Genomic DNA, 27,889 nt, shown 5'->3' with positions numbered 1-27,889 from the left:
CAAAGGGCGACCCTTAGATGGGTGCAACAGTTATTCACTTCGCAGGAACTGCCTCCGGCAGAGGCGGAGCAAGCAGATAGCTTGGGAATCGGCTGTGGCTTACACCGTGGATGCCTTGTATGATCTTCTTCAGGCGTTTTTGCGTAATATGGCTTCGGCGGTCTCGGCTAGAAGACTCCTATGGCTCTGCAACTGGTCGGCAGATGTTTCCTCCAAGGCCCAGCTGGGCAATCTTCCTTTTAAAGGCAAATTTTTGTTCGGGAATGATCTGGAAGCCCTTATCAAATCCCTTGGCGACAATAAGGTGTACAAGTTGCTGGAGGATAAACCTAGGACCTCCAGGTCTTTTGGCTCGGCGCGCCCGCGCTATCGGGGACAGCGGAAGTTTCAGCAGGCCAGAGCCCCGGCCTTTACTTCGCTTCAGCCTTCGATGAGGACACAGTCTTGACCTCATTTCTTTCGCGGCCGCAGGCCTCTCCGTGACAGGGGTCCTCAGGGATCTTCCGGGGGCAAATTCTCCCAATGAAGGTGTCCCGGCCCACTTCTCAGTTCCGGTGATAGGCGGACTCCTGTCTCTCTTCTTCGAGGAGTGGGTCAAGATTACGTCGGACCAGTGGGTGATAAGCATTATCGAACACGGCTATGCTTTGGATTTTGCTCGCCCGTTGCGAGAGCTGTTTATCAATTCGCCTGCGGGACCTGCACAAAACAGACGGCGGTACTTCAAACCCTGGGTTGGATGAAAGAGCTGGGGGCCATTGTCCCGGTCCCGCCGGAGGAATGTAGGACCGGCAGATACTTCATTTATTTTGTGTTTCCCAAGAAGGAAGGCTCTTTCCATCCAATCTTAGATCTGAAAAAGCTGAACAAAGCGCTCCGGGTCCCTCGTTTTCGCATGGAAACTCTCCACTCCGTCATTGCGGCCGTCCACTCCGGCAAGTATTTGGCTTCTATAGACCTGATAGAGGCGTATCTTCACATAGGGATCCGCGAACAGTATCCGCAGTTTCTCCGGTTCATGATTCTGGGCGAGCACTATCAGTTTCAGGCGCTCCCGTTTGGGTTGGTGACGGCTCCTCGCTTCTTCACCAAAATCATGGTGGTGGTAGCTGCGGCCCTCAGGAGGGAGGGGGATCTTGGGTCATCCCTATCTGGACGATTGGCTCATCCGTGCGAAGTCGGAGGAGCTTTGCCGGACAGCGGTTCACTCGGTAGTGACCAGGCTCCAGTCCCTTGGTTGGGTTGTCAATTTTGCCAAGAGCCAATTAGTTCCGTCCCAGGTACTGAACTTCTTGGGGGCTCGGTTCGACACATTGGTCAGCAAAGTTTTTTTCACGCAGGAGCGAATCGACAAGTTGACGGCTCAGATTCGGCAGCTGTTGTCTCTGTCACTACTACGAGTATGGGATTACTTGCAGGTGCTTGGTTCTATGGCGTCTACTCTGGAATTAGTCCCTTGGGCCTTTGCTCATGTGAGACCCTTGCAGAGGGCGTTACTGTCTCATTGGGACCTGAAATCGGAGGAGTTCCAAGTCCGATTGCTGCTCATGGATCCGGCCAGGTCCAGTCTCCAGTGGTGGTTGATTCCAGCCCACTTGCAGTGCGGGATGGACCTGGAGGAGCCCTCAGTGGGTGGTCGTGACGATGGACGCCAGCCTCTCCTGATGGGGGGCGGTTTGCCAATCGAAAACAGTGCAGGGTCGTTGGACAGGACGTCAGGCACAGTGGTCCATAAATTGCTTGGAGACCAGGGCAGTTCGGCTGGCATTGCGAAGTTTCCTTCCCCTGGTGAGCCGTCGTTTGGTGCGAGTGTTGTCGGACAATGTGACAACAGTGGCTTACATCAATCGTCAAGGCGGAACAAGAAGTCGTTCGGTTGCTTTGGAAGCCAATCGCTTAATGCGCTGGGCGGAGCATCATCTGGTGCGGCTGGCAGCCTCCCACATAGCCAGCGTCAACCACATTCAGGCGGAATATTCTCAGCCGTCAGCAGCTAGATCCCAGGGAGTGGGAACTCTCTGAGGAGGCAATACGTCCTGTGACTCGTCGGTGGGGGGTACCTTGCCTAGACTTGATGGCCACTCAGCAGAATGCCAAGGCGGCTCGGGTCTTCAGTCGCAGAAGGGAACACGGGGTGGAAGGTGTCGACGCTCTGGTCCTGCCGTGGCCTCACAACATTCTGCTTTACGTCTTCCCTCCATGGCCGTTGGTGGGCAAGGTTTTGCGAAGGATAGAGATTCACGCCGGCTCAGTTGTTCTCGTGGCTCCGGAGTGGCCCCAGCGGCCGTGGTTCGTGGACCTGATCAATTTAGCAGTGGACGGTCCTCTTCGGCTTGGTCATCTACCGAATCTTCTGCGGCAGGGTCCCATATTTTTTGATCAGGTGGATCGCGTTTGTCTAGTGGCTTGGCTTATAAGAGGCAGCAGTTGAGGAAGAAGGGTTATACGGATTCTGTTATTTCCACCCTACTGAGGGCGCGTAAGACATCTACCTCGCTCACCTATGTTCGAGTCTGGAAAGTTTTCAATTCTTGATGTGGCGGGTTGAATGTGTCCCCACGTCACGCCTCTATTGTCCATATTCTGGCATTCTTACAGGAGGGCCTGAAGAAAGTTTTGGCATGCAGTTCTTTCAGGGTTCAAGTAGCGGCCCTAGGATGTTTGCGGGGCAAAATTGATGGAACATCCCTAGCGACGCATCCAGATGTGATGCATTTCCTGAGAGGGGCAAAACAGCTGAATCCTCTGGTTCGTCCAGTATGTCCTTCTTGGAGTTTAAATCTGGTTCTCCGGGGCTTATGCGATCCTCCGTTTGAGCCTGTGAAGCAGGCCACCTTGAAGGATTTGACATTAAAGACGATTTTCCTGGTGGCTATCACGTCGGCATTTATTTATTTATTTATTTAACAGTTTTTTATACCGACCTTCATAGTAGATTACCATATCGGATCGGTTTACAATTTAACAAAGGGAAAAACTGGAGTAACAAATTCACGTAAACGAAAGATAACAGTAAGTAGGAATAAGTCAAAGTTACAATCAACCGGGGGAGAGAACTTGGAAGCTTGCAATCAGCTGGAAAGAAGAAAGGCCGGTAAAAGGAATTTTACCATAGAATGTACAAGTTAAAAACTTAAGGACGGTGCTTTAACCTGAATGTCTGAGTCCATTTATTTTTTCTTTGAGAAGCGGAGTGCCAGACCGGGTAGGAATGAAGGCCAACTAGTGATTGTCTGGTGTATCTCAGAGATTCAAGCATTGTCGTGTAGGGAGCCCTTTCTCCGGATATCGGATATTTCTTCGGACGGTTCCGAGTTTCATTTGAATCAGACCGTGGAGTTGCCTACCTTCATGGATTTGGATAAGGCTTCGCCTCAGGCTCGCAACCTACGACGGTTAGATGTGTGGCGGATTCTTCTGCGCTATCTGGAGGTGACGAATGCTTGTTTGATCATCTGTTCATCTTATGGAGTGGTCCTAGGAAAGGACATAGGGCCTCCAAAGCCACTATTGCCCAATGGTTGAAGGAAGCAATAGCTTCGACGTATATATTTATTTATTTTATTTATTAATTATTTTTATATACCGACATTCGATCTCAATTGAGATATCACACCGGTTTACATTCAGGTACTGTATTTCTCTATCCCCAGAGGGCTTACAATCTAAGTTTTTGTACCTGAGGCAATGGAGGGTAAAGTGACTTGCCCAAGGTCACAAGGAGTGACAGCAGGACTCGAACCCTGGTCTCCTGGTTCACAGTCCACTGCTCTAACCACTAGGCTATTTCTCCTCCCTTATATGTCTTGGTCGCGAAGTGCCAGGAGATTTAAAAGCACATTCCATTCGTTCTCAGGCGGCATCTTGGGCTGAAAGTCACTTTGTTTCGCTGCAGGAGATTTGTAGAGCGGCTACTTGGAAATCACTGCACACTTTTGCTAAGCATTACCGTTTGGACGTCTGCGCTCCGGATGGCGAGTGTTTTGGCAATAGTGTTCTTCGAGCGGGACTCTCCAGGTTCCTCCCCATTTAGGGCAGCTTGGGTACATCCCAGTGGTCTGGACTGATCCTGGTACATACAGGGAAAGGAAAATTGGGTTCTCACCTGCTAATTTTCGTTCCTGTAGTACCATGGATCAGTCCAGACGTCCGCCCATGGCATCTGGAGAGTCCGTTCACTATCATTTCTCTCTTTTTATTCTGCAGAATATTCTCAGTGAACAGTCTTTAGGTTACTTATGGAAGTACTCCCTCCATGTACATAAGTTCCGGAAGTTAAACAGTTTCTTTCATTACGTGGTTTGATATAGCTATTAGTTCTTATGTTGAGGTTATGATCTATTGAGGTTATGATCTGTTTTCATTCTGCTATGGTATGGATTATATTGAAGGATCGCAGGTGATACACCAGTATATGAGGGGGTGTCTTTCAGTTTGTTCTCTGACTCCATCTGCTGGAAGGGAGACACAACCCAGCGATCTGGACTGATCCATGGTACTGCAGGAACGAAAATTAGCAGATTAGAACCCAATTTTCCTTTCCTCTGCAGCAGGCCAGCTGCATGGAGACAAGATGGCGCTGACAGCGGTTTCCTAGCATGGGAAAGCTTGTCGGGCCGGTGGCTTGGCTCGGGGACAGCTGAATGCAGCGGTGCTATGCCACGATTTGTTTCTGGAGGGGAGGTGCCCTCCAGGGGGAATGAGGCTGGTAGGTGAGCCACGAGTTCCCAAGGCCCTGTCAGGATCAATACTGGAAGCCTAAACAGCCTGTTCAGGCAGGAGAAGGGCTACAGCTTGGAAGTTGATGGCCTTCCAGGAGCTTAGGGACTCCCTTCTCCCGTGGTCTCCAGCGATCCCATCGGATGGGGGAGGGAGGAGATACGAGCTCTGGGTCGGATAGGGGAGAGAATGGATGACATGGAGTTTTCCTCAGAATTTGTCTTGCTTATGCATAAGGCCTTTTTAACCAGGAAAAGCACTGGCTTTAAAAGGCATTTCAGTCAGCTGTCTCATTCTGCTGCAAAGAGGCCAAGGGATTCTTTGGCCAGGGGGTCAGGGGACCTCCTTGGCCAGGTGGCTCGGATGATTCAGACCTAGATGACCTGGAAGATGGTCTGGGCTTGGTCTGGGGGTGGATCAGGATGACCCAGCAGATCTCATGGCGGAGGTCAATCAGGATAGGGATAAGGACATGGCTGATCTGGAAGAGGTCTCGATAACGAACCATGGGTGGTTCATCTGATCTGTAAGGAAGAGTTGGGGCCCCTTATTTCCTATGTTCGGAAGGAACTGGGTATTAGGTTGGTCCAGGAGGAGTCAGATAATGAAGGGGTGGATCCAATGTTGGTAGGATTCTAGGGCCCACCTAAAGCTTTTCCTCTCCCTAAGAGTATCAAGAAGCAGGTGACCTGGGAAATGGGACTTCCCGGAGCTGAGCCTCATGGTGGCTAGAGCTATAGCAAAGTTGTATTCCCTCACAGAGAATATCCTGCAGCTGCTGGTATTGCCGAAAGTGGATGCTTCAGTCTCAGCAGTCACTAACAAGACAACCATTCTGGTTGCAGGTTCGGCAGTGTTAAAGGACATGCAGGACCGTAAGCTAGCAATTCATTGGGAGAGGATGTTTGAAGTCTCAGCACTGAGCCTGCAAGTGGCGATCTGTGGAAGTCTGATGCACAGGGCCTGTTTATGCTGGGTCCAGATGTCTCAGGAGAAGTCTTCAGCTAATGCTGGTGTTAATAGCCAGGCAGCTCAGGTGGAGGCTGAATTTGCAAATGTGGCTGATGCGCTTTATGACTTGATCGGGACTTTGACCAGGAATATGGTCGTGGTGGGCTTGGTGCTACCTCTGCTGTGGTTGTGGAATTGGTCAGCTGATATGTGGTCCAAGTCTCTGTTCTGTAATCTTCCCTTTAAAGGAAGGAAAATTGTTGTTCAAGGAGGACCTGAAACAATTGATGAAGGTTTTGGGGGAGTCTAAAGGGAATAAACTGCCGGAGGGTAAGATGACAGTCAGGAATCTTTTCCACCTTGCTCTAGGTTTCGGGAGGTGCAGTGGTTTTCATTCCAGTAAGGGTTCTGAACTGTCTTCGGGGTAGAACCAAGGGTCCGGTAGGTAGTAGTCCTTTCGAGGTACCCATAGACTTCCCTGAGAGGGCTTTGACCAGGGGGCCAGCGGTGGTAAGGCTTCACAATGAAGCCAGGCTGGTCCACTCTCTCGAGATGGTGGTGGAAGGCTGTCTATCACAGTTTTACAAAGAATGGACCAGAATTACCTTGGACCAATGAGTCCTAGAGGTAATAAGGGATGACTACACTTCAGAATTTTTTCGCCCCATCACTGAAGACTTCATTGTGTCTCATTGCGGTGTCCATGGCAAGCAAGCAGCAATTTGGGACTCATGTTGCTTTCAGTTGCTGGCATGATAGTACCTGTGGCGGCCAGGGAGCGTGGTCACAGGAGGAACTCGATTTACTGTGTTATGCCAAAAAAGGAAGGAACCTTTCGTCCCATCTTCTATCTGCAAAAGGTGAAATTTGATACTGCAAGTTCCCCATTTTTCCATATGGAAACGTTGCAGATGATAATAGCAGCAGTTCATTGAGTGGAGTTTTTCTGGCCTTACTGGACTTGACGGAAGCCTATATGCTGCACATACCCATTCGGGAAGAACATCAAAAGTTTCTTCATGTTATGGTTTTGGGGTAACATTTCCAGTTTCGGGCCTTCCCATTCGGTTTGGTAACTGCACCTCGCAGTTCACAAAGGTGATGGTGGTGGTGGCAACGGCTCTTCGCAGGAAGGGGATCCTAGTTCAGACTTATCTGCAATGGTGGCTTTTATTTATTTATTTATTTATTTACTTTTATATACCGGTGTTCGATTTTACATATCACATCGGTTTACATTTAAACAAAATTTGCAGGAACTTATGCGTTACCTTTGTCAAATACATTAAACATTTAAATATGGGGATTTATCAATCGGCAAGGGGGAACGAAGAGTTGCGCGGTTGCCCAAGAAGCCCAGGACCTTTTTACTTGGGCAGAGGGGATAGCCACTTCACATTTTGTGGGAATGGACAATGTGCAAGCGGACTATCTCAACAGGCAACAGTTGGACCCAGGAAAATGAGAGCTGTCAAAGGAGGCCTTCAGCCTTATCCAGTCTCATTGGGGCAGTCCCCGTCTGGATCTGATGGCATCAAGGAGCAAGTTTCTTCAGCCGCAGAATATAGCTTGGAGCCGAGAGCATAGATGCTTGGGTTCTTCCATGGCCAACAGGGATCCTGCTGTACATGTTCCCTCTATGGCCATTAATAAGTCAAGTGTTAAGGCACATCTAGAGGTGGTACTGGTGGTGCCAGAGTGGCTGCATCGTCCATGGTTCGCGGATCTGGTTCAGCGTGCAATAGACGGGTCCCTGAAACTGGCTCATTTGCAGGGGCTGTTAAGGCAAGATACTATTTTCTCGGATCAGATGGATCACTTTGTCTCATGGCTTGGCTTTTGAGAGCAGGCACTTGCGACAAAAAGGATGCTCTGATCCCGTGATTTTCAAGGGCTTAGTTTACAATTCCTTGCAGGTTCAGGTGGCAGCTGTGGGGTGTCTCAGAGATAGACTCCAGGGAAAAGGTCATTGGCCTCACATCCTGATGTTGTGAGATTTTTGAAGGGGGTTAAGCATCTGCGGTCGCCGATGTGCAGATTTGGTCCGGCGTGGGGTTTATACTTGGTCTTGCAGGTACTTTGTGGGCCTTTGTTGGAGCCATTGAGGAAGGCATCGTTAAAGGATCTCATGCTGAAGGTAGTTTTTTTTGGTGGTGATTTGTTTGTTCAGAAGGATCTCTGAGCTGCAGGCTTTGACCTGTAGGGAACCATTTCTGAAGATTTCAGATGAGGGAATGGCTGTGCACACGGTACCCTCATTCCTACCTAAGTGATATCTTCATTTCACCTGAATCAGACCATGGAGTTCCTGCCTTTCCAAATTCTTCTGCTGAGTTGCCAGAGGCAAAAGAGGTCTGTTTCTTGGATGTGCATCTGGTACTGTTGCGCTATGTAAAGGTCACCAACAGTTTTCGGAGGATGGGTCATTTGTTTGTATTGTTTGGAGGTGCCAGAAAAGGATGCGAGACCTCCAAGGGCACGATAGTGCTTTGGCTGAAGGAAGCTATTGTTTTGGCCTACATTTATAAGAGGAGAATTCCAGAGGGGTTGATTGCACACTCTACTAGAGCGCAGGCAGTGTCATGGGCTGAGTGTCAGTGTTGTTGCAGGAGATTTGTAGAGCAATGACATACATAGATACATAGAAATGATGGCAGAAAAAGACCAAACGGCCCATCTAGTCTACCCAGCAAGCTCCCACACTTATTTTCCCATACTTATCTGTTTCACCGACCACCAAGTTCAGAGCCCTTGTTGCTAATTGCTTGATTCGAATTTCCTGCCACCCCCTGCCGTTGATGCAGAGAGTAATGTTGGAGTTGCATCAAAGGTGAATCGTAAGGCTTAATGGTTAAGGTAATAACTGCCGCATCAAGCAAGTTACCCCGATACTTGTTTACCCCGACTGCACAGATCAATGCCTTGTTTGATGTTGTCTGAAAGTAAATCCTCTTTTCCACATTTCCTCGTGCCATTGAAGCAGAGAGCAATGCTGTATATGCATTCAAACTGACGTATCAGGCGTAATTGGTTTAGGGTAGCAACTGCCGCAATAAGCAAGCTACCCCCATGCTTATGTGTTTACCCAGACTGTGTAGTTCAGGCCTTGTTGGTTGTTGTCTGAATGCAAATCCTCTTTTCCACATTTCTCCTTGCCGTTGAATCTGAGAGTAATGTTGGAGTTGCATTAACCGTGTGAAGGCTTATTGAGTAAGGGTAGTAATCACCAGGTAGTAGCCTCCATTCCAGCAAGCCACCCTCATGGCTCTTCTCTTCATTCCCATCCTCTAGCCTTTATGGATCCACAGTGTTTATCCCATGCCCCTTTGAAATCCTTCACAGTTTTAGTCTTCACCACTTCCTCCGGACATGGTCTTCTCTTCACATTTTATCTTGCCATTACCGTTTAGACGTTCAGGCTCCAGGAGAGCTGACCTTTTGAGAGGAGGGTCTTTCATGGGCCTGTCCAGTGTAGGGGTGCTTTGATACATCCTACTTGTCTGGACTGATCTGGGGTACAAACAGGAAAAGAAATTGGTTCTTACAATTTAATTTTCATTCCTGAAGTACCTCAGATCAGTCCAGAGACCCAGCCTCTTAATATTCACAAGATTGTTACAACAAGTCCAAGTTCTAGCATACTTACTGGGAAGAACTGTCAGGATGTATATATATACAGAAGCTAGCCAGGTTGTGGTTAGCCCTTTGGCTTGATTTTTGGTTTTTCTGTTTGGGGGGCTCTAATGTTTGGGTTTGGTGTTCGCCCTCATTTAGGAGATTGTCGAATTGTTTCAACTCTCTAGTTGATTTGGGTACAGGTCAATACTGAGGAACCGCAGGTGGCACTGTCGGTTACGTAGCAGTGCCTCAGAGGTTTCAATTCTCTGCCTCCATCTGCTGGCTTTGAAAATAGGCTTAGTATGTACACACACACACACACACACACACACACACACACTCTTACACATCTAGGTTGGTCGTAAGCTGTTAAGAGGCAAACTGGATCACTGTAAAACATTAAAGCACTGTGGATTTGTATGATGGACATGAGAAATTTAATTTATCCCTCCCTTTTCTTCTCCTTGGGCCAGCAGGGGTCAGGTTTGCTTTTGGATGCAGTTCTCATAGCCCAAGACAGAGAGAATCCCAGTCTTTGTTCTACTGTGACACTGGTTCTCCTTTCTTGAGAGGTGCACTTGCACTCAAGCCTCGGAGGAAACCACAGTCAGGCTTTCACCAGAGGCAGAGCATTGCAGCAGTTGGGTTTCTGAGGCTCTGGTTGTCCCGTGCCCCTCATTGTCATACATCATAGAGTATGGAGCCAAAGAGGGTTCAGATTCGGGCTGCAGACTCATGAGTAGGAAGAAGCAGGAAGCCAACTCCTAAAAACATCTATTGTAGATAAAACAGAAGCAAAAAGGATAATGTTTTGAATCAGCTCGGCATCAACCAAGGTAACATGTACAGGATCCAATCATTACTGTCTAACGACCTTACACCTGCAACCAAATCACCACCTTAAAACGCCCACATTGTCTGAATCTTACAGGTTGAAAGCCAAAGAGGAGGAGTGGAGAGAAGCCCAGCAAGGTTTCAATAAGATTTGGCGAGAACAGTACGAGAAAGCATACTTAAAGTCGCTGGATCACCAGGCCGTAAACTTTAAGCAGAATGACACCAAAGCCCTGCGTTCCAAGAGTTTACTAAATGAAATTGAGAGCGTGTATGACGAGGTGAGTATCGTTAGAGTGGGGATGAGGTTACAGTTTTAGCATTTTAATCATTTGATCACATAGTCTAGTAATCGCCATCTATTTTGAATGACTTGTTCTTTTTTAATATGGAGGGAGGCAGAATTTGTGGGACTGTTTGTATTTTAAAAATGTCATTTTAAAACAATAAGAGGGGGTGGGATGGCCCAGCGGCAGCGCTGGTCACTGTCATGCGAAGGACCTACATTTTGATTCTTGGGCCAGGACTCTTCCCCAGGCTGGCTGAAGCTGGGGAAGAAGCTGGAGAGAGGCAATCTCAGTCATCATTCTTTGGTGACACCTCCTGGGCAGATTCAGATCCCGTGAACAAGTGAGCAGTGGGGTATTGCCCTTCCTCCCCTTCCCGCCTAAAGCAAGCAGTTTATAAATTAGGGGCAAACCCTGGGCAATTCTGTGTGAAGACTTTTATGGTGCTGTAGCCTAACCAGGGAGCGGCGATTTCGATTGAACTGGAATTCCAGTGTAGCGGGAAGAAAGTGCTTGCCCAAAAATAGATGCTTAGTTACCAGAAAAAATCATTTGGAAATTGCTTTCTAAGGGACTTTAGTGGTGGCACAAGGACACCATAAATTGAGTAGAGTCTCCTGCAGCGTAACAGGCATCTATTAGTGGGCAGATTTTCTGTTTTAATTCCATTTTTAATCTGTTGATTGCAGCATCAAGAGCAACACACGGAGGGCCGCAGCACTACAGTGAGTGAGCCACACCTCATCTTTGTATATGAAGACAAACAGATCCTGGATGACGCTGCCTCCCTCATCAGCTATTATGTGAAGCGGCAGCCAGCCATCCAAAAGGAAGACAAGGACACCATCAAGCAGATCATCCATCGTTTCATCCCAGAGCTCTTCTTCTTCCGCAAGTCGCGCCTCAGCGTCTCCGAAGAATCGTCCGACGATGATCGAGAGCGCGGGCCAGAGGCGGCCGAGCACCAGAGGAAAACCGTTGCAGTGCCTCAGACCAGCGTGCCAGGGGATCAGACGGAGCCCTGCGCAGCAGCAGCAGCAGTAACCGAGCATCACGGGAACATGGAGGACGTGTACAGCCTCTTCTTTGCCAACAACAATTGGTATTTCTTTCTCCGCCTCCACCAGACTTTGTGCGCCAGGCTCTTGAAGATTTATCGCCAAGCTCAGAAGCAGCTGCTCGAATACCGGACTGAGAAGGAGAGGGAGAATCTGCTCTGCGAGGGCAGGAAGGAAAGATCGAATGACCCTGCAATGGAGCTGAGGCTCAAGCAACCAAGTAAGGCAGGAGCATTCGTGTGGTTGAGAGAAGAGAGGGAAAGGCCTTTCCTGGCTAGTTATAGGTGGGGAGGGTTTGTTTTCAAAGAATGTGAATTTTCTCTTTGGTTTTACAACAGTATTTGAACATTTTAGGACTAGCAGTGAAAACTGGACCCACCCTCGCTGTGATTGAGTTTTTTGTTTCCTTTAATGACTTCATAATGAATTATTGCATAGGTATTCTAGAAGTATGCTTTGAGTTCTCATGGCACAAAGAGTAAAACCCCCAGGATATCCTAACTTTTCCCCTTAACTGTTTCATCTGCTCACCTCCTCATGTGCAGGGGTGAAGCAGTATTTAAAAATCTAGGTTCAGTTTTGGGAATAGAAAGACTAGTACCAGAGGAACTGTGTTTAATTTGAGCTGCTCACATGGCAAAGTCCCATCCTGTTTGGGTGTATTGCTTTTGGTTCATTCTCCTCCTTTTTGTGGTTTTGTGAAACTTGACTTGTGTTGAAATGTTTTCTATGTAGCCCAGGGCTGCCTTCAACATGGTAACATAGTAGATGGCAGATAAAGACCAAAGGTCCATCCAGTCTGCCCAGCAAGTTGCTTTTGGTAGTAACTGCCGCTCCATGCAGGTTACCCCCCATGCTTTCTGTTAAAGGAGGAAGTGACTGCTACCCCCATTCGGAAGTGTTACACCTAAAGTTAACATAGGTTACCCCATTTTTTCATTACCATCCTCTAGTCCCTAGAGATCCACAGTGTTTATCCTGTGCATTTTTTTAATTCTATCACCGTTCTCTTCTTCACCATTTCTTCTGAGAGGGCATTCCATGCACTCTCTGTAAAGAAATATTTCCTGATATTGGTTCTGAGTCATCCCCCCTGGAGTTTCATATCATGACCCCCCCCTAGTTCTACAGTTTCCTTTCCAGCAGAAAAGATTTGATGTTTGGGCATCATTAGTACCTTTTAGGTATTTGAAGGTCTGAATCAGATCTCCCCTACACCTCCTCTCCTCCAGGGTGTACATAATCCAGGTCCCTTCAGTCTCTTCTCAAATGGCTTTTGATGCAGACCCTACCCCATTTCGGTTGCCTTTCTCTGGACTGCTTCTATCAAGCTGCATCGCAGAGTGCGTGTGGGAACATGCAGAGAAGCCAAAACTGATTATGATTTTGTTTGCAGTCGCCCATTCTGTATACTTCTGCATTACTAGGGAAGACTGTCAGGCTTGGAGTAAATCTGGGCTGAGAGGGTCACAGGCTAATGTTTTACTGCCAAACTTAAACTGATCTCCCAGTGAATATTTTGAGTGAAGCAACTGAACATTTTATGACTTCTGCTTTCAGGTGAAGTAGAATTAGAAGAATATTACCCAGCATTTTTAGATATGGTGAGAAATTTGCTAGTTGGAAACATTGATCCAACCCAGTATGAGGACACACTGAGGGAGATGTTCACAATCCATGCCTACATTGGCTTCACTATGGACAAACTTATCCAGAATATTGTACGACAGGTAAGTGGGGATGCTTCGGAATGCCTAGTAAGGTTTATTTACTTGTGCTGTGAAAAGGAATTCATTGGGTTTCACTAAGTTCTCTTTGCCAGGAAGATTGGTTACTAGCTGATCATTTTTAAGGTTTAACTGGACTGAAGTTGGAACCCGGTAAGTGAATATTGATTTGTTGCTGCTGCATTATGTGCCAAAAATATTTTTGTCCTTGTGTAACTCATGGTATATGCAGTAGCATTTCACATGCAACAGGCACAGTGATGGGAGCCAGTCGCAATGTGAGTGAGGGACAGAAATCGTGTGCCCAGTGCTGACCATGGAAACTAGTTTGATCACCAGTTTTCATTGGTTTATGTCTTTTTGATTGCTCACTTTTCTGCTGCCCTTGGAAGGGGATGGGGGACATAAAATGTGTAGTTTATTAATTCCCTATCCAACATAACCCTTCTGAGTAAATTGTAATACCAGTTGTCTTCTCGCTTACCATAGTCCTGAAGTCAGATGTTCAATAGTGATCTAGAAGAATCCAGCGTGCAGCCCCAGAATCTCATTCTTACACAGGCTTTCTCGCACGTGGCGCACAGTGTCAGATGAAAGGTGGCAAGGATGTTCAAAGTAGAGTGTTTCCCCTTCTCAGTGCTGTATAGCCTGCTGGGAATGTGGAAGGCACCCTTCAGTAGAAGAGCCTTAGGGCATTTTTCCTCTCAAGTCAGTAACTGCCATATATATAACTCTTATATACGTACATGCGCATGTTCTGCTGGCCTTTCATCAGTCCATTTCACCACGATGGATGCTGTGCTGACCAGCTGGAAATGTCTGGCTTTATGCTGTCAATTATCTGAGCTGGGATTATTATACCAGATTGATTATAACATCATCAGTGATGTCATCAAAACAGAATATTGGGCAAAGTAATTTATAGCAACAAGAAAACTTGACCACTAGTTTTCATTACTGATTAGTTTAATTACTGTCCAGTCTCCGAAGGACTGCTGTCTACTACTTGATGGTGTGACATGGGGCAGAGGACTTAGTGTTGGACTAAGATTGGGAATTACCGTAGTATGTTTATCTACCTGGTATGTTAGAGAATCGAAGAGGAAGATGACGAAAACTGACTGGAATAAGGCAGGACATCCTACAAGAAACTTTTAGCCAGGATATGTCCTTAGCAATGTAGACTAGAATAATAGGGCAGACTGATTGGGCCAAATTGGTCTTTACCTGCTGTCATCTGCTAAATTACTAACTTGACCTTTTTTGTGTAGATTTTAAAAGTTGTTTGATTTTTTTCCAACACTATGCAAAAAAAAAATATTCTTAATTTGTACAAGCATTTGTGTTAAAATCTGGAAACTCTGGTTGCCTTAAGAATCCCCTTCCCTCTTTATTTTTTATTTTATTTTTTGGCCAGCTGCATCATCTAGTGAGCGATGATATCTGCCTGAAGGTAGTGGAGCTGTACTTGAGTGAGAAGAAGCAAGGAGCTGCTGGGGGTAACCTTTCTTCGCAGTGTGTGCGAGCAGCCAAGGAGACCAGCTACCAGTGGAAAGCTGAACATTACATGACAGATGAAAACTGTTTCAAGGTGAGAAGGCAGTGAAACACCCAAGTAGGTGTGTGTATTTGATTACAGTACCCGAGAAATGAAGAAACTGAAATTATTTAGCCAGCTGTTCATGAGTACGTAAGGATCTGCCTTGATGACTACTGGGACAGCGCTGCATCTCAGGCAGCCGAGAAACACCCTCTGCTTGTTGCTCCAGTCCCTTCCCACCCAGGCTGTGTGAAGGAACAGGAGGGGGGGGGGGTGTGGTAAGCCTGGAGCAGCCCCAGGATAGAGCACAGTCTGCTCCTTAATCTAGCCCCTCCTTTCCTGTTTCCCCCTTCCCTCCAGTTCTACAGTGAGGCTGAAGTGGGCAAGAGTTCACTTTTTTCTGTATAATTATATTTATAATTTATAAATGTGTATATGGTGAGGGTTCTTTTTTTGTGTTCTGTGAGTGATCAGTGTATGAGGTATTTTGCTAAGGTGTAGTTTGTGTACTCCAGCTTGTTCTGTTTTCCCAGTTGGAGGTATATTGCTAATAATTTGGATTTTTAGCCTGCCTTTCCAAATAATGCTCTAGGCAGCTTGCAACATTTTTAGAATTCAAGTACAGTTAATCCCTTCTCAAAAGAGCTTACAATTGTAGTGGGTATCTGAGGCATCAGGAGAATAAAGACTTGTTCAAGGTCATAAGGCATGATAATGGAGGAAGTTGTTTGCCTAGTGCTTAGCCCATTGCTTTAACCACAGGGAAGAATAATACTTCTGTTCTGGGACCTGACATATTTATAGTATTGCAATGGTGCCATTTCATAGGTAGGGTTGTTACTGTTTGAGTTCTGGCATTTAGTGTGTTTTGGTATGACAGATTTGTTATATAGGATCGAAGTGATTTTTTTTTTTTTTTTTTTGCAAGGTTTTGTGTTACTTCACAACATTACTGGTAATGGAGGGAGTTGTGATCCTGTTACTGAATTAGAAATTATTTTGTTTAGTGAGTAGAAAGGGAGGAGGGAACATCCTAGTTCAGCCAGACTTTCCAGAAATTAGCTTCAGCTACTGTAGTATCGCTTTTTTTTCATGTATGAAATCTATGTATGTATTGATTTGGGGTTTTTTTGTTTTATTTATTTATTTATTTATTTATTTATTTACAGTTTAACCCCAGAAATCAGATGATTCATTCATCAGATCTTGTGACGTGATTCCTGAAACATTTGTATTATGTGTATATAAATGGAACAAAATTTAATATTTAAAAGTATAGGGGTAGTTTTCAAAACCATATGTTTTTGTGCAAAGTCTTTGCATAAGTTTGCCCACAGGCTTTGCACCAGATCTCAAAGAGGAAAATATGAGCATACTTCCCTTTAAACAATGTATACTTTTAGTGCTTTGAGGGCAGGCAGTTTTTCAAAATGCCCTTTCCCTGTACGTACCAGGATCAGTCCAGACCGCTGGGTTATGCTTCTCTTCCAGCAGATGGAGTCAGAGAAAAAAGCTAAAGGCACCCCCTGATAACCTGGTGTGCCACCTGCGATCCCTCAGTATTTCTCTGACTCCAGCAGATGACGGTTGGCATAACCTGCGGTCCTGATCCTTTTACAAATGTTGATCTTTCATTAGTGTGCGGGATTATTCTTTGTATCCCTAGTTTCCTTTGGCTAGATCAACTGTTAGTTTAAAAAAAAAAATAGAGGAAGTAGTGTTTGAGTTTAATATGATCAGTCAGCAAGCAGTCGGCTGTAGACTCCCCAAGGGGGGGGAGGGCGGTCTTCCTCCACTTGGTAGCAGGCAAGGCTGGGCCGGGTGCCCTACAGCCTAATTTCCCGGAGAATTTTGGTGCCTCAGCCCGGTGAGTAGGAGGGATTTATCGGTGGGCCGGTCCCTCACACCTAATGATACATAAAAGCTTCATTCCTCTGTTAAGAGCCCAGGGACGTGTCATTCCCCTGGTTTGCCAGCTTTAAAAGTTAAAGTTAAAAAAAAAAAAAAGGAGCATTTAAAAGTTTTTAAACATAGCCGGTTGTAATCTCCCGGGTCTCCGGAGGGGGTAATTGCTTACCCGGTGAATTTTTCTGTGGCAGCTCGGACGGCCATGCCACAGGGAGTGCGCTGCTTCGCCTGTGGAGAGCCGGCAGCGCGGCTCTCCCGCGAGGGACTTTGCTCACGTTGCATCCCCGGCCCCCCGGAAGGCCCTTCTCAGATACTGGATGCAGGCAAGCGGCCATCCCTTATGCAATCGCGAGGGTTAGAAAAAAGTATCCCTGCTCGCAATCAGAGGCCGTCCCCGTCCCCGAGAAGCGCGGGAATGGTGGCCATTTTGCCAGATTCCGGGCCTGATACTGTGCATGGCTCCGGGGGAGGGGAATCTTCTCCGCAGCTTTCTCCTCATAATTTAAGCCCTGAAAGGCCTTGCAGTTTGGCTGTTGACACCCCGCCTCGTCCCGTCTTGCCTCCGGGGGGGCCCTTAAAGCGGCAGCACCCCTTTTCTTTTCAATTTGTATTATTGTTGCATAAAGCTTACATGGAGGCTGAGGCAGATTGGAATTTGCAGGAGCCTCCACCTGCAAAGCTTCCTAGGCCTGCAGAGGGTACAGCGGCACCTAGGGTCCAGCCACCTCGTACAGTTCCTGATGCTGTGGTGCCGCCATCCCCTGTCCAGCCAGATCCCAATCCTCAGGATCCTCCCACGGGCGATGATGTTGACAATGCTGCCCCGATGACCCGCGAGTGCTCCGGTTATTTCGCAGGGAGGAGCTGGACTCCTTGATCCCTCATGTGCTCGCGGAACTCGATATTCATGCACCGAGGAAGGCGGAGCCTTCCTCGGGGGATCCGGTATTGTCGGGTTTTCGGGCCATCCCCTAAAACCTTCCCTTTTCACCCGATGCTTTTGCAGCTTATGACTCTGATACGCCTGAAGCCAGCCTGCGAGTTAGTAGAGCCATGAAAAAGCTTTATCCGCTTCCGGAGGAGTCCTTGGATCTGCTTAACATTCCTAAGGTGGACGCGGCTGTCTCGGCGATCACTAAGCGCACAACCATTCCTGTGACGGGAGCGGCAGCTCTTAAGGACCTCCAGGATAGGAAGCTGGAGGTTCTTCTCAAAAGGATTTTTGAGGTATCTGTGCTGGGCGTCAGGGCGGCCGTGTGAAGTAGTTTCATGCAGAGAGCTACTCTTAGATGGGTGCAGCAGTTGCTCACAACTCAGGAGCTTCCCGAGGTGGAACAGGCGGACCGTATGGAGGCAGCAGTAGCTTATACTGCGGATGCTTTGTATGATCTCCTACGTACATCCTCGCGCACAATGGCCTGAGCGGTGTCAGCAAGGAGGCTTCTTTGGCTTCACAACTGGTCGGCTGACGTCTTGTCGAAGTCTCAGCTGGGTTCCTTCCCATATAAATGAAAACTGTTTTTTGGTGATTTATTTATTTATGTATTTATTTATTGTTTTTGTTATACCGAGTTTCATGACAGGCATCACATCAACCCGGTTTACAATTAACAAAGTGTGTAAAACATAACATAACGTAAAACAATGTTCTCAAAAAGAACCTTGAACTTTAAATATCGTGAATCAGATAAAGGAATTGAGAAAGTTACAATAAATCAGGGAAATCAACTTGGAGCTGGAAAAGGGGAGAGATTGCACAGAGCAATATTAACATTTCAGTCTATTAATGTAATAGAGTAGCATATTGAGTAAATAAGAATATGTGAGAAACTGTGGCAATACCTCACTATGGAACGGAACATAAATAACCAAATGCATAAATACGACAGTGTTATGATAAAAGTTCAGCAGGTATTGATGATTGTCAATTTAAGGTTGATTGAATTGTATTTGGTCCAGTTATTGGATAAGAGTTTGTGCTATTTAATGGAGGAATTATTCAAGGCTTGGAAATGCTTTTTTGAAAAGCCAAGTTTTTAGTCTTTTCCTAAATGTTAGAGAGCATGGCTCCTGTCTCAAATCTGGTGGGATAGAGTTCCAGAGAGTTGGACCTGCTGAAGAGAAGGCTCTGAGACTCAATGATTTATGTTGGTAGGTTTTGGCCTTTGGTATTTGGAGTGACTCTTTGTAGCATTCCCTGATGGGTCTGGCGGAAGTGTATTTTTTAAGAGGTATTTGTAGGTCGAGGTGCGTGTTTTGGTTGATAGTTTTGTATATGATGTTAATGGTTTTATACATGATTCTATAGTGGATCGGTAGCCAATGGAGGTTTTTGAGGATAGGTGAAATGTGGTCCATTTTCCTGGAGTTTGTGAGGACTCTGGCTGCAGAGTTCTGGACCATTTGTAGAGGTTTGGTATAGGAAGCTGGGAGGCCTAGTAGTAATGAGTTGCAATAATCTAATTTGGAAAAGATTATTGCTTGCAAAATTGTTCTAAAGTCTTGGGCGTGAAAAAGTGGTTTAATTCTTTTCAGGATATGTAATTTGTAGAAGCAGTCCTTGGTGGTTTGGTTAATGAAAGGTTTGAGGTTGAGTCGATTGTCCAGGATGGCTCCTAAATCTCTTACGTGGGCTGTTTGAAGGAGTGTGGGTGGTTTTGGGTGTGTATTTTTGTTTTCCGGTGATATGAGCAGGAATTCTGTTTTAGAAGCATTAAGTACCAGGTTTAGACTGGTGAGGAGAAGTTTAATTTCTACTAAGCAACTGTCCCAGTATTCCATTGTTTTAGATATTGATTCTTCTATGGGGATCACGATCTGTACGTCGTCTGCGAAAAGGAAGTGTTTCAGGCTTAGTTTTGTAAGAAGTTGACAAAGTGGTAGGAGGTAGATATTGAATAGCGTGGGTGAAAGTGAAGAACCCTGCGGCACCCCTCTATTAGAATGGTGGTATTGGGATTCTTTATTGTGGATTTTGACTCTATATCTTCTATTTTCAAGGAATGTTTTGAACCAGTTTAGTGTGGCACCTGTTAAACCAATGTTTGCCAGCTGTTTTAGAAGGAGGGTGTGGTTGACGGTGTCGAATGCCGCCGAAAAGTCAAGGAGGATTAGTAAATATGCTTGGCCTTTGTCAATTCCAGAGAGGAGGAAGTCCGTGAGTGAGAGTAGTAGCGTTTCAGTGCTTGCAGCTTTGCGAAAACCATATTGGTTTGGGGAAAGAATACTGTTGTCCTCTAGGTAATTGGATAGTTGGGTGTTTACCAATTTTTCCATGATTTTCGCTATGAATGGGAGGTTGGAAATAGGGCGGAAGTTGTTGGGATCGCTTGCATTTAGATTTGGTTTTTTTAACAGTGGCTTGATTGAGGCAGTTTTTAGGTCATCAGGGTAGATACCATGTGATAGAGAGCAGTTTATGATATCTGCTAAGGTTTTTGCTATTGTGTCCGGGATGAGAAGGAGCATTTTGGATGGAATTTGATCAAATGGGTGAGATGATGGTTTCATTCTTTTTAACACCGTTTGTATCTCTGTGATTGTGATGTGTTCGAAGGCAATAAACTGGATCTCTTTGTTTTGGGGGAAGTATGTGTTATCTGGAGACGTAGTGATTGGAGTTAGCTGATTGAGGAGATCCGATATTTTTTTGTTGAAATGGAGAGCCAGTTCGTCTGCTTTAGTCTGGGCTTGTTCGGGTGGAATATCTGGAGTGATCGGTTTAGTGAGGCTGGAGACGAAGGTGAATAGAGCTTTTGAGTCAAAGGTGAGATGATGAACTTTTCGGGCATAGTAGTCTCTTTTGGTTTTTAACGTGGTACTTTTGTATAGATGGAGTGATCGTTTGTAGTCAGAGAGTGTGGCCGGAGAAGGGGCTTTACGCCATTTTCTCTCTTTTTGCCGAAGTAGTTGTTTGAGCTTTCGTAGTTCATCGTTAAACCAGGGTTGTCGTTTGGATGCATTGGAAGACCTTGTTTTGGTTGTCAGTGGGCAGAGAGTGTTTGCAATAGCTTTTGTTATTTTGGACCAGGATTGGAGGGCAGAGTTGGGTGTGGAGACATCAATGAGTGGTAGATCAGAGGTTAGAAGTTTGCTGAGGTGTTCTGAGGAGCAGGATTTTCTGTATTGGAAAGAGGGTCTTGAGTTGAGGTTGGAGTCTGATCGAGGTATAGAAAAGCTGGTGGAGATTAGAGAGTGATCTGACCATGGGACTTTTTTACAATTTGGTTGTTCTGTAAGAGAAATCTTGGCGTTTGTAAAGAGGAGATCGAGCGTATGGCCTGCTTTGTGAGTGGGTTTGTTGATTTGTTGGCTGAAACCCATCGATGACAGTGAGGTGAGGAAAGCTTCACAGTTTGTTGAGAGGGGGACTTTGTCAACATGTAAGTTGAAGTCGCCCAGAATTATAGCAGGGGAGTCAAGATTAAGATGTAAGGTTATGGTTTCAATAATAGGTGAGGGGTCTGACTCTAGTAAGCCTGGAGGGGCATAGACTAGAAGGATTTGGAGATGTTCTGATTTGAACAATCCTAGTTCTAGTTTGGTAGTTGTACTGATGGGGTGGTGTGTGAACCTTAAGGATTTTTTTGCAGCGAGAAAGATACCCCCTCCTCTTTTTTTTTGTCTTGGGATGGAGAAGAAATCGTAAGTCTGTGTTGGTAGTTGATTAATGAGTGTGATGTCTGTGGATTTGAGCCATGTTTCAGTTATGGCAAGTGATGACCTGGAGCACCTAATTAAGGCCTTAGGGCAGTGGTTCTCAACCCTGTCCTGGGGACCCCCCCCAGCCAGTCAGGTTTTTATGATATCCACAATGAATATGCATGAGAGAAAATTTGCATACACTGCCTCCATAACATGCAAATTTTCTCTCATGCATATTCATTGTGGATATCATGAAAACCCGACTGGCTGGGGGGGTCCCCAGGACAGGGTTGAGAACCACTGCCTTAGGGGATAATAAGGTTTATAAGATCCCGGAGGATAAGCCCAGGTCTTCTCGCCCTTTCGGCTCGTTTCGGGGTCAACGCCGTTTTCGTGCAGGTAGGGCCCCGTCCTTTCCTCCGTTACAAGTGTCGGCACGGTCCCAGTCTTGGGCTCATTCCTTTTGCGATAGACGGCCTCCTCGTGATGGAGCCTCCCAAGGATTCGCCGCAAACAAGTTACCCAATGAAGGTGCGCCGGCCCATTCCTCCGTTCCGGAGATCGGAGGTTGCCTTTCTCTGTTTCACGAGGAATGGGTCAAGATTACTTCGGATCAGTGGGTTCTAAACATCATAGAACACGGTTACGCTTTGGATTTTGCTCGCCCACTACAGGATCTGTTCTTGGTGTCTCCTTGCGGGTCCCAGGCAAAGCAGCAGGTGGTACTCCAGACTTTGGCTCGTTTGAAGGCTCTAGGGGCGATTGCCCCAGTCCTGCCGGACGAGCGTCGGACCGGAAAGTACTCGATTTATTTCGTAGTGCCCAAGAAGGAGGGCGCCTTCCGTCCGATATTAGACATAAAGAAGGTCAACAGAGTGCTTCGGGCACCTCGTTTTTTGCATGGAGACATTGAGGTCCATCATTGCGGCCGTCCACAAAGGTGAATTTTTGGCCTCTTTGGATCTGATGGAGGCTTACCTGCACATAGGAATCCAAGAGTGTCATTGGCGGTTTCTGCGATTCATGGTCCTGGGCGAGCATTACCAGTTTTGGGCCCTTCCGTTCGGTTTGGCGATGGCTCCTCGCGTATTCACCAAGGTGATGGTGGTAGTGGCAGTGGCCCTCAGATGAGAGGGGATATTGGTCCACCCCTGTTTGGACCACTGGCTCATTTTTGGGCGAAGTTGGACGATCTTTGCAAAGTGGCGGTTCGGTCGGTTTTGCATCGCCTCCACTCTCTCGGATGGGTAGTCAATTTTGCGAGGAGTCAATTGGTAACTTCCCAGGGGTTGCAATTCCTGGGAGCCCGTTTCGACATGGTTGTGGGCAAGGTTTTTCTTCCACAGGACAGAATGCTCAAGCTGATGTTTCAGGTGTGCCGTCTTTTGGCCTTCCGTTTGCCCAAGGTGTGGGACTATTTGCAAGTTCTTGGTTCTATGGCATCTACTCTGGAGTTGGTACCCTGGGCGTTTGCTCATATGAGACCTTTGCAAAGAGTGTTGCTTTCCCGATGGGACCTGAAGTCCAAAGAGTTCCATTTACCCTTGCCCCTCAAGGATCCCGCCAGGACCAATCTCGATTGATGGTTAGTTCCCGATCACTTACAGCAGGAGATGGATCTAGAGAATCCCCAGTGGATGATTGTGACTACGGATACCAGCCTCTCCGGTTCAGGGGCAGTCTGTCAGTCACGATCGGCACAGAGTAATGGATAGCTCAGGAGTCCAAGTGGTCCATAAATTGATTGGAGACAAGGGCGGTTCGTCTAGCGTTGTGCAGTTTTCTCCCGCTTGTTTGGCATCAGTCGGTGAAGGTTCTGTCCGACAATGTGACGACTGTGGCGTACATCAACAGACAAGGAGGAACAAAGATTCGTCCAGTCGCCACAGAGGCGGACAAATTGATGGTCTAGGCGGAGCGCCATCTGGTCCGGTTAGCGGCATCTCACATAGCCGGAGTGGACAACGTTCAGGCAGATTTTCTCAGTCGCCAGCAGCTAGACCCCGGAGAGTGGGAGCTGTCCGAAGAGGCAATGCAGCTCTTGATTCGTCGGTGGGGAATGCACCGTCTGGATGTGATGGCTACTCGGCTGAATGCAAAGGCAGCTCGTTTCTTCAGTCGCAGGAGGGAGCATGGGGCGGAAGGGGTAGATGCATTGGTCCTTCCTTGGCCCCGCAACGTACTACTCTGTGTTTCCTCCTTGGCCATTGGTGGGAAAAGTCCCACTGGGGGCCTGTGATTCTCGTAGGTCCGGAATGGCCATGGAGGCTGTGGTTCGCAGATCTGATCAACCTAGCGGTCGACGGTCCCTTGCGTCTCGGTCACCTTCCAAATTTACTTCGACAGGGTCCAGTATTTTTCGATCAGGTGGCTCGCTTTTGTCTAGCGCAGGGGTCAGGAACCTATGGCTCGGGAGCCAGATATGGCTCTTTTGATGGCTGCATCTGGCTCGCAGACAAATCTTTAATAAAAAAGTAAAATCTAACAAAATCCCCCACCCTCCTGACGCCCCCCAAGACTTCCAAAATTAATTTACTACGACCCCCACCCTCCTGACCCCCCCCAAGACCTGCCAAAAGTCCCTGGTGGTTCAGCGGGGGTCCAGGAGCAGTCCGGGAGCGATTTCCTGGACTTGGGCTGTCGGCTGCCAGTAGTCAAAATGGCGCCAACGGCCCTTTGCCCTCACTATGTCACTGGGGTCGACCAATGGCGGCAGTAGCCCCTGTGACATAGTAAGGGCAAAGGGCCGTTGGCTGCCAGTAATCAAAATGGCGTCGACGGCCCTTTGCCCTTACTATGTCACAGGGGCTACCGCCGCCATTGGTCGACCCCAGTGACATAGTGAGGGCAAAGGGCCGTTGGTGCCATTTTGACTACTGGCAGCCGTCAGCCCAAGTCCAGGAGATCGCTCCCGGACCCCCGCTGGACCACCAGGGACTTTTGGCAGGTCTTGGGGGGGGTCAGGAGGGTGGGGGTTGTAGTAAATTAATTTTGGAGGTCTTGGGGGGCGTCAGGAGGATGGGGGGTTTTGTTAGATTTTTACTTTTTTATTAAAGATTTGTCTGCGAGCCCTGGACCCCCGCTGGATCACCAGGGACTTTTGGCAGGTCTTGGGGGGGGGGTTTTAGGAGGATGGGGGGGTTGTAGTAAATTAATTTGGCAGGTCTTGGGGGCGTCAGGAGAGTAGGGGGTTGTAGTTAGTATGGCTCTCACGGAATTACATTTTAAAATATGTGGCGTTCATGGCTCTCTCAGCCAAAAAGGTTCCCGACCCCTGGTCTAGCGGCTTGGCTTATGAGAGGCGGCAGTTGAGAAAGAAGGGGTATCCGGATGCGGTTATCTCTACTCTGCTGTGCGCACGGAAGACTTCTACTTCTCTCACTTATGTTCGAGTGTGGAAGGTTTTCGATTCCTGGTGCAGCGGGTTGAAGGTGTCCCCGCGCCAGGCTTCTTATTGTGCACATTCCCGCTTTCTTGCAGGAAGGCTTAAAGAAGGGATTGGTGTACAGCTTGCTCCAGGTTCAGGTAGCGGCGTTAGGATGTTTAAGAGGTAAAGTTGATGGTACGTCTCTTGCAGGACATCCTGATGTGGTGCGTTTTTTGAAGGGAGCCAAACATTTACACCCGCCGGTGCGTGCAGTGTGTCCTTCGTGGAGTTTGAATTTGGTTCTCCGTGGGCTCTGCGGTCCTCCCTTTGAGCATATCAAGCGGGCTACATTGAAAGATTTAACACTCAAGGCGGGGTTCCTCATGGCCATTTGTTCGGCCAGACGAATATCTGAGATTCAAGCGTTGTCCTGCAGAGAACCATTCTTGAGGATCTCGGATTCTGGATGGTGCCTTCTTTTCTGCCGAAGGTGGTATCTGCGTTTCACGTAAACCAGTCAGTTGAGTTACCAGCTTTTCCAGATTTAGATAGGAACTCTCCTCAGGCTCATGACTTGAGGAGACTGGATATCCGCCGGATACTTCTGCGGTACTTGGAAGTGACTAATGCTTTTGGTTTGTCAGACCATCTTTTTGTCTTATGGGAGCGATCCTAAGAAGAGATGTAAGGCTTCCAAGGCTACTATTGCCCGATGGTTGAAGGACACCATTGCTTCGGCATACATATGTCATGGCCAGCAAATGCCAGATGGTCTTAAAGCTCATTCGATCAGATCTCAAGCGGCATCTTGGGCAGAGAGTCAATGTGTTTCGCCGCAGGAGATTTGCAGAGCAGCTACTTGGAAATCTTTGCACATATTTGCTAAGCATTACCGTTTAGACGTCCGGGCTCCGGATGTCAATTCTTTTGGCAGCAGTGTGCTTCAAGTGGGACTCTCCGGTTCCCACCCCATTTAGGTCAGCTTGGGTACATCCCAGCGGTCTGGACTGATCCTGGTACATACAGGGAAAGGAAAATTGGTTCTTACTTGCTAATTTTCATTCCTGTAGTACCAAGGATCAGTCCAAATGCCCGCCCAGGGGTATAGTGTTCCGGAGAGTCCGCAAGTCCGCACCATTGTTTTCTCTTTCTGCAGTGTTTTAAAGACTATGAAGAAGCACCCAAATCTGTACTCGGTTCATGTACGTAGTTTTCTCAGGTTATTGTTCGGTGGAGTTCTCTTGATCTAGTCATTGGTTGTTTTAAATTTACTTCATTCTGCTTTGATATTGATTGTACTGAGGGATCGCAGGTGGCACACTGGGTTATCAGGGGGTGCCTTCAGCTATTTTTCAGTCCAGACAGTGGGCATAACCCACTGTCTGGACTGATCCGTAGTACTACAGGAACGAAAATTAGCAGGTAAGAACCAATTTTCCTTTTACCTGGATAGATCGGCATTTATTCACATAAGACAATTTTCAAAAGTAATTTATTTGCAATTGCGTGTTTTTTACAGGATTGTTCTGGAAAGGATGATGGGCTCATCATGATTGAGTTTAATTAGCAGAATCTGGAAGGGGTGGTGTATAGGCCTGAAAGTTGAGGTAGGAGGGGCATAGGGATGGATATAAGGTTCACCTAGGGTGCCTAATAGCCTTGCACAGGCCCATTTAATTATCTTCACCGATATATTTCTGAACTGGAGGTGGTGTTTTGCGTAGAGTACAGTTTAGAAAGTTGACTTTTGGGTTAGTTTGATTTTGTTATGATGGAAAAGTACATATACTCGTAGACAGTGGGTCCTTAATTTTAAGCTCAGACTCCCCTCTGGATGGCACTTTAAAGGAGAACATAGTTTATCCTTTGATGTCCACAGTAAGCAAGCTGCAGTGTGATTACGTGATCCAGGATCCAATGGAAGCAAATTGGTTCTGAGTCTGAACCCCAAACTATCTGGGCCATAGAAGAGCTGTACCAGCTGAACCCAACTTGAAAACACACCTAGATGCACTTGGTCTTCACCTGGTGCAATTAGCTGACCAACTTTGATTCACAGTTCTAAACAATCCTGAATCCTCATGAGGCAACACTCTGACAGCAAGAGGAGTATTCCTTCCTCATGACAGAATGCTACCGTACAGTACAGCAATGACCTTTACTGTATATGGCACTGTGGAGATTTAGCTCATTTGTTGCAATATTTGTCCTGTGGTCTCCTAGGTAATGTTCCTGCAAAGAAAAGGGCAGATAATAATGACCATTGAATTGCTAGACACAGAAGAAGTACAAACAGAAGACCCACTAGAAGTTCAGGTAAGGAACAGAAAGGGAATCTTAAGGATGGAGAAATTTTGTTCTTATCTGATAATTTCCTTTTCTTGAGTGTAGCCAGACCAGTCCAGACATATGGGTTATGTCTACCAGTATTACTTATAACAAGCTAACACACTAACTCACTAAATTTCTATTACCCTCACATCCCTCAAACCGGGGGCTTCCAATGAGCCACAAGCAAGAGATACATCGTGGTACAACTTACCACTTTTCTGTAAGAACTCAAATATACATCTTATTCCAAACACCAATGCTGAAATGAAACGTTCGGTAGAACAGTGGGGTCCTGGACTGGTCTGGGTGAACTCAAGGAAAGGAAATTATCAGGTAAGAACACATTTCTCCTTCCTCTTCATCCAACCAGACCAGCCCAGATGTACGTGATGTACCCAAACTACTCCTGAAATGGGTGGGATACTGCCAAACCCACTCTCAAGACTTCCATGGAAAGGAAGTCTCCTCCTTAATACTCAAATCCAAATGATAGTGTTGCCGCTTTGCAAATATCATGCAGAGAAAATAAGTGGAGTTCTGCTTACGATGCTGATTAGGCTGTAGTGGCATATGCTCGGTCCTTCCTGGGCAAAGCCTTACCTCTATCAATGTAGGCTGTTTTTAATCCAACACACCAAAGAAGCTTTGGTTGTCACTCCTCCCTTCTTTGAACCACTGAACAACACAAAGAGATGGTATGATTTCCTGAAGCCATTAATGACAAAAGAATCCTTCTCACATCCAAACAATGAAGTTGTGCACATTCTTCTTCACTGCAATCTTTACTAAAGAAGGGCAGACACACTACTTAATATGAAAGGCTGACACCACCACTTTCACTTTTTTTTTTTTTTGGCCTCAGCAATATTCAGTACCTGTAAGGTCTGACAAATCTTAATCGCAAC

General features: G+C 46.8%; 1 protein-coding gene across 4 annotated transcripts in view; it reads left to right on the top strand.

The window, feature by feature from the left end:
• Window positions 1-27,889, top strand: part of SIN3B (SIN3 transcription regulator family member B) — a 218,213-nt gene that overhangs the window by 128,592 nt on the left and 61,732 nt on the right. For 3 of the 4 annotated variants that reach the window (XM_029614189.1, XM_029614190.1, XM_029614192.1), the window contains exons 13-17: window positions 10,220-10,403; window positions 11,099-11,687; window positions 13,028-13,197; window positions 14,612-14,785; window positions 26,877-26,969. In XM_029614189.1, coding sequence (XP_029470049.1) covers window positions 10,220-10,403; window positions 11,099-11,687; window positions 13,028-13,197; window positions 14,612-14,785; window positions 26,877-26,969 — 1,210 coding nt within the window. The remainder of the gene's footprint in view (window positions 1-10,219; window positions 10,404-11,098; window positions 11,688-13,027; window positions 13,198-14,611; window positions 14,786-26,876; window positions 26,970-27,889) is intronic. The other variant, XM_029614191.1, reaches the window with a different exon arrangement.

Source organism: Rhinatrema bivittatum, chromosome 8 (assembly GCF_901001135.1).
Source record: "Rhinatrema bivittatum chromosome 8, aRhiBiv1.1, whole genome shotgun sequence".
NCBI lineage: Eukaryota > Metazoa > Chordata > Amphibia > Gymnophiona > Rhinatrematidae > Rhinatrema > Rhinatrema bivittatum.
This window is presented reverse-complemented; position numbering and strand designations above follow the sequence as displayed.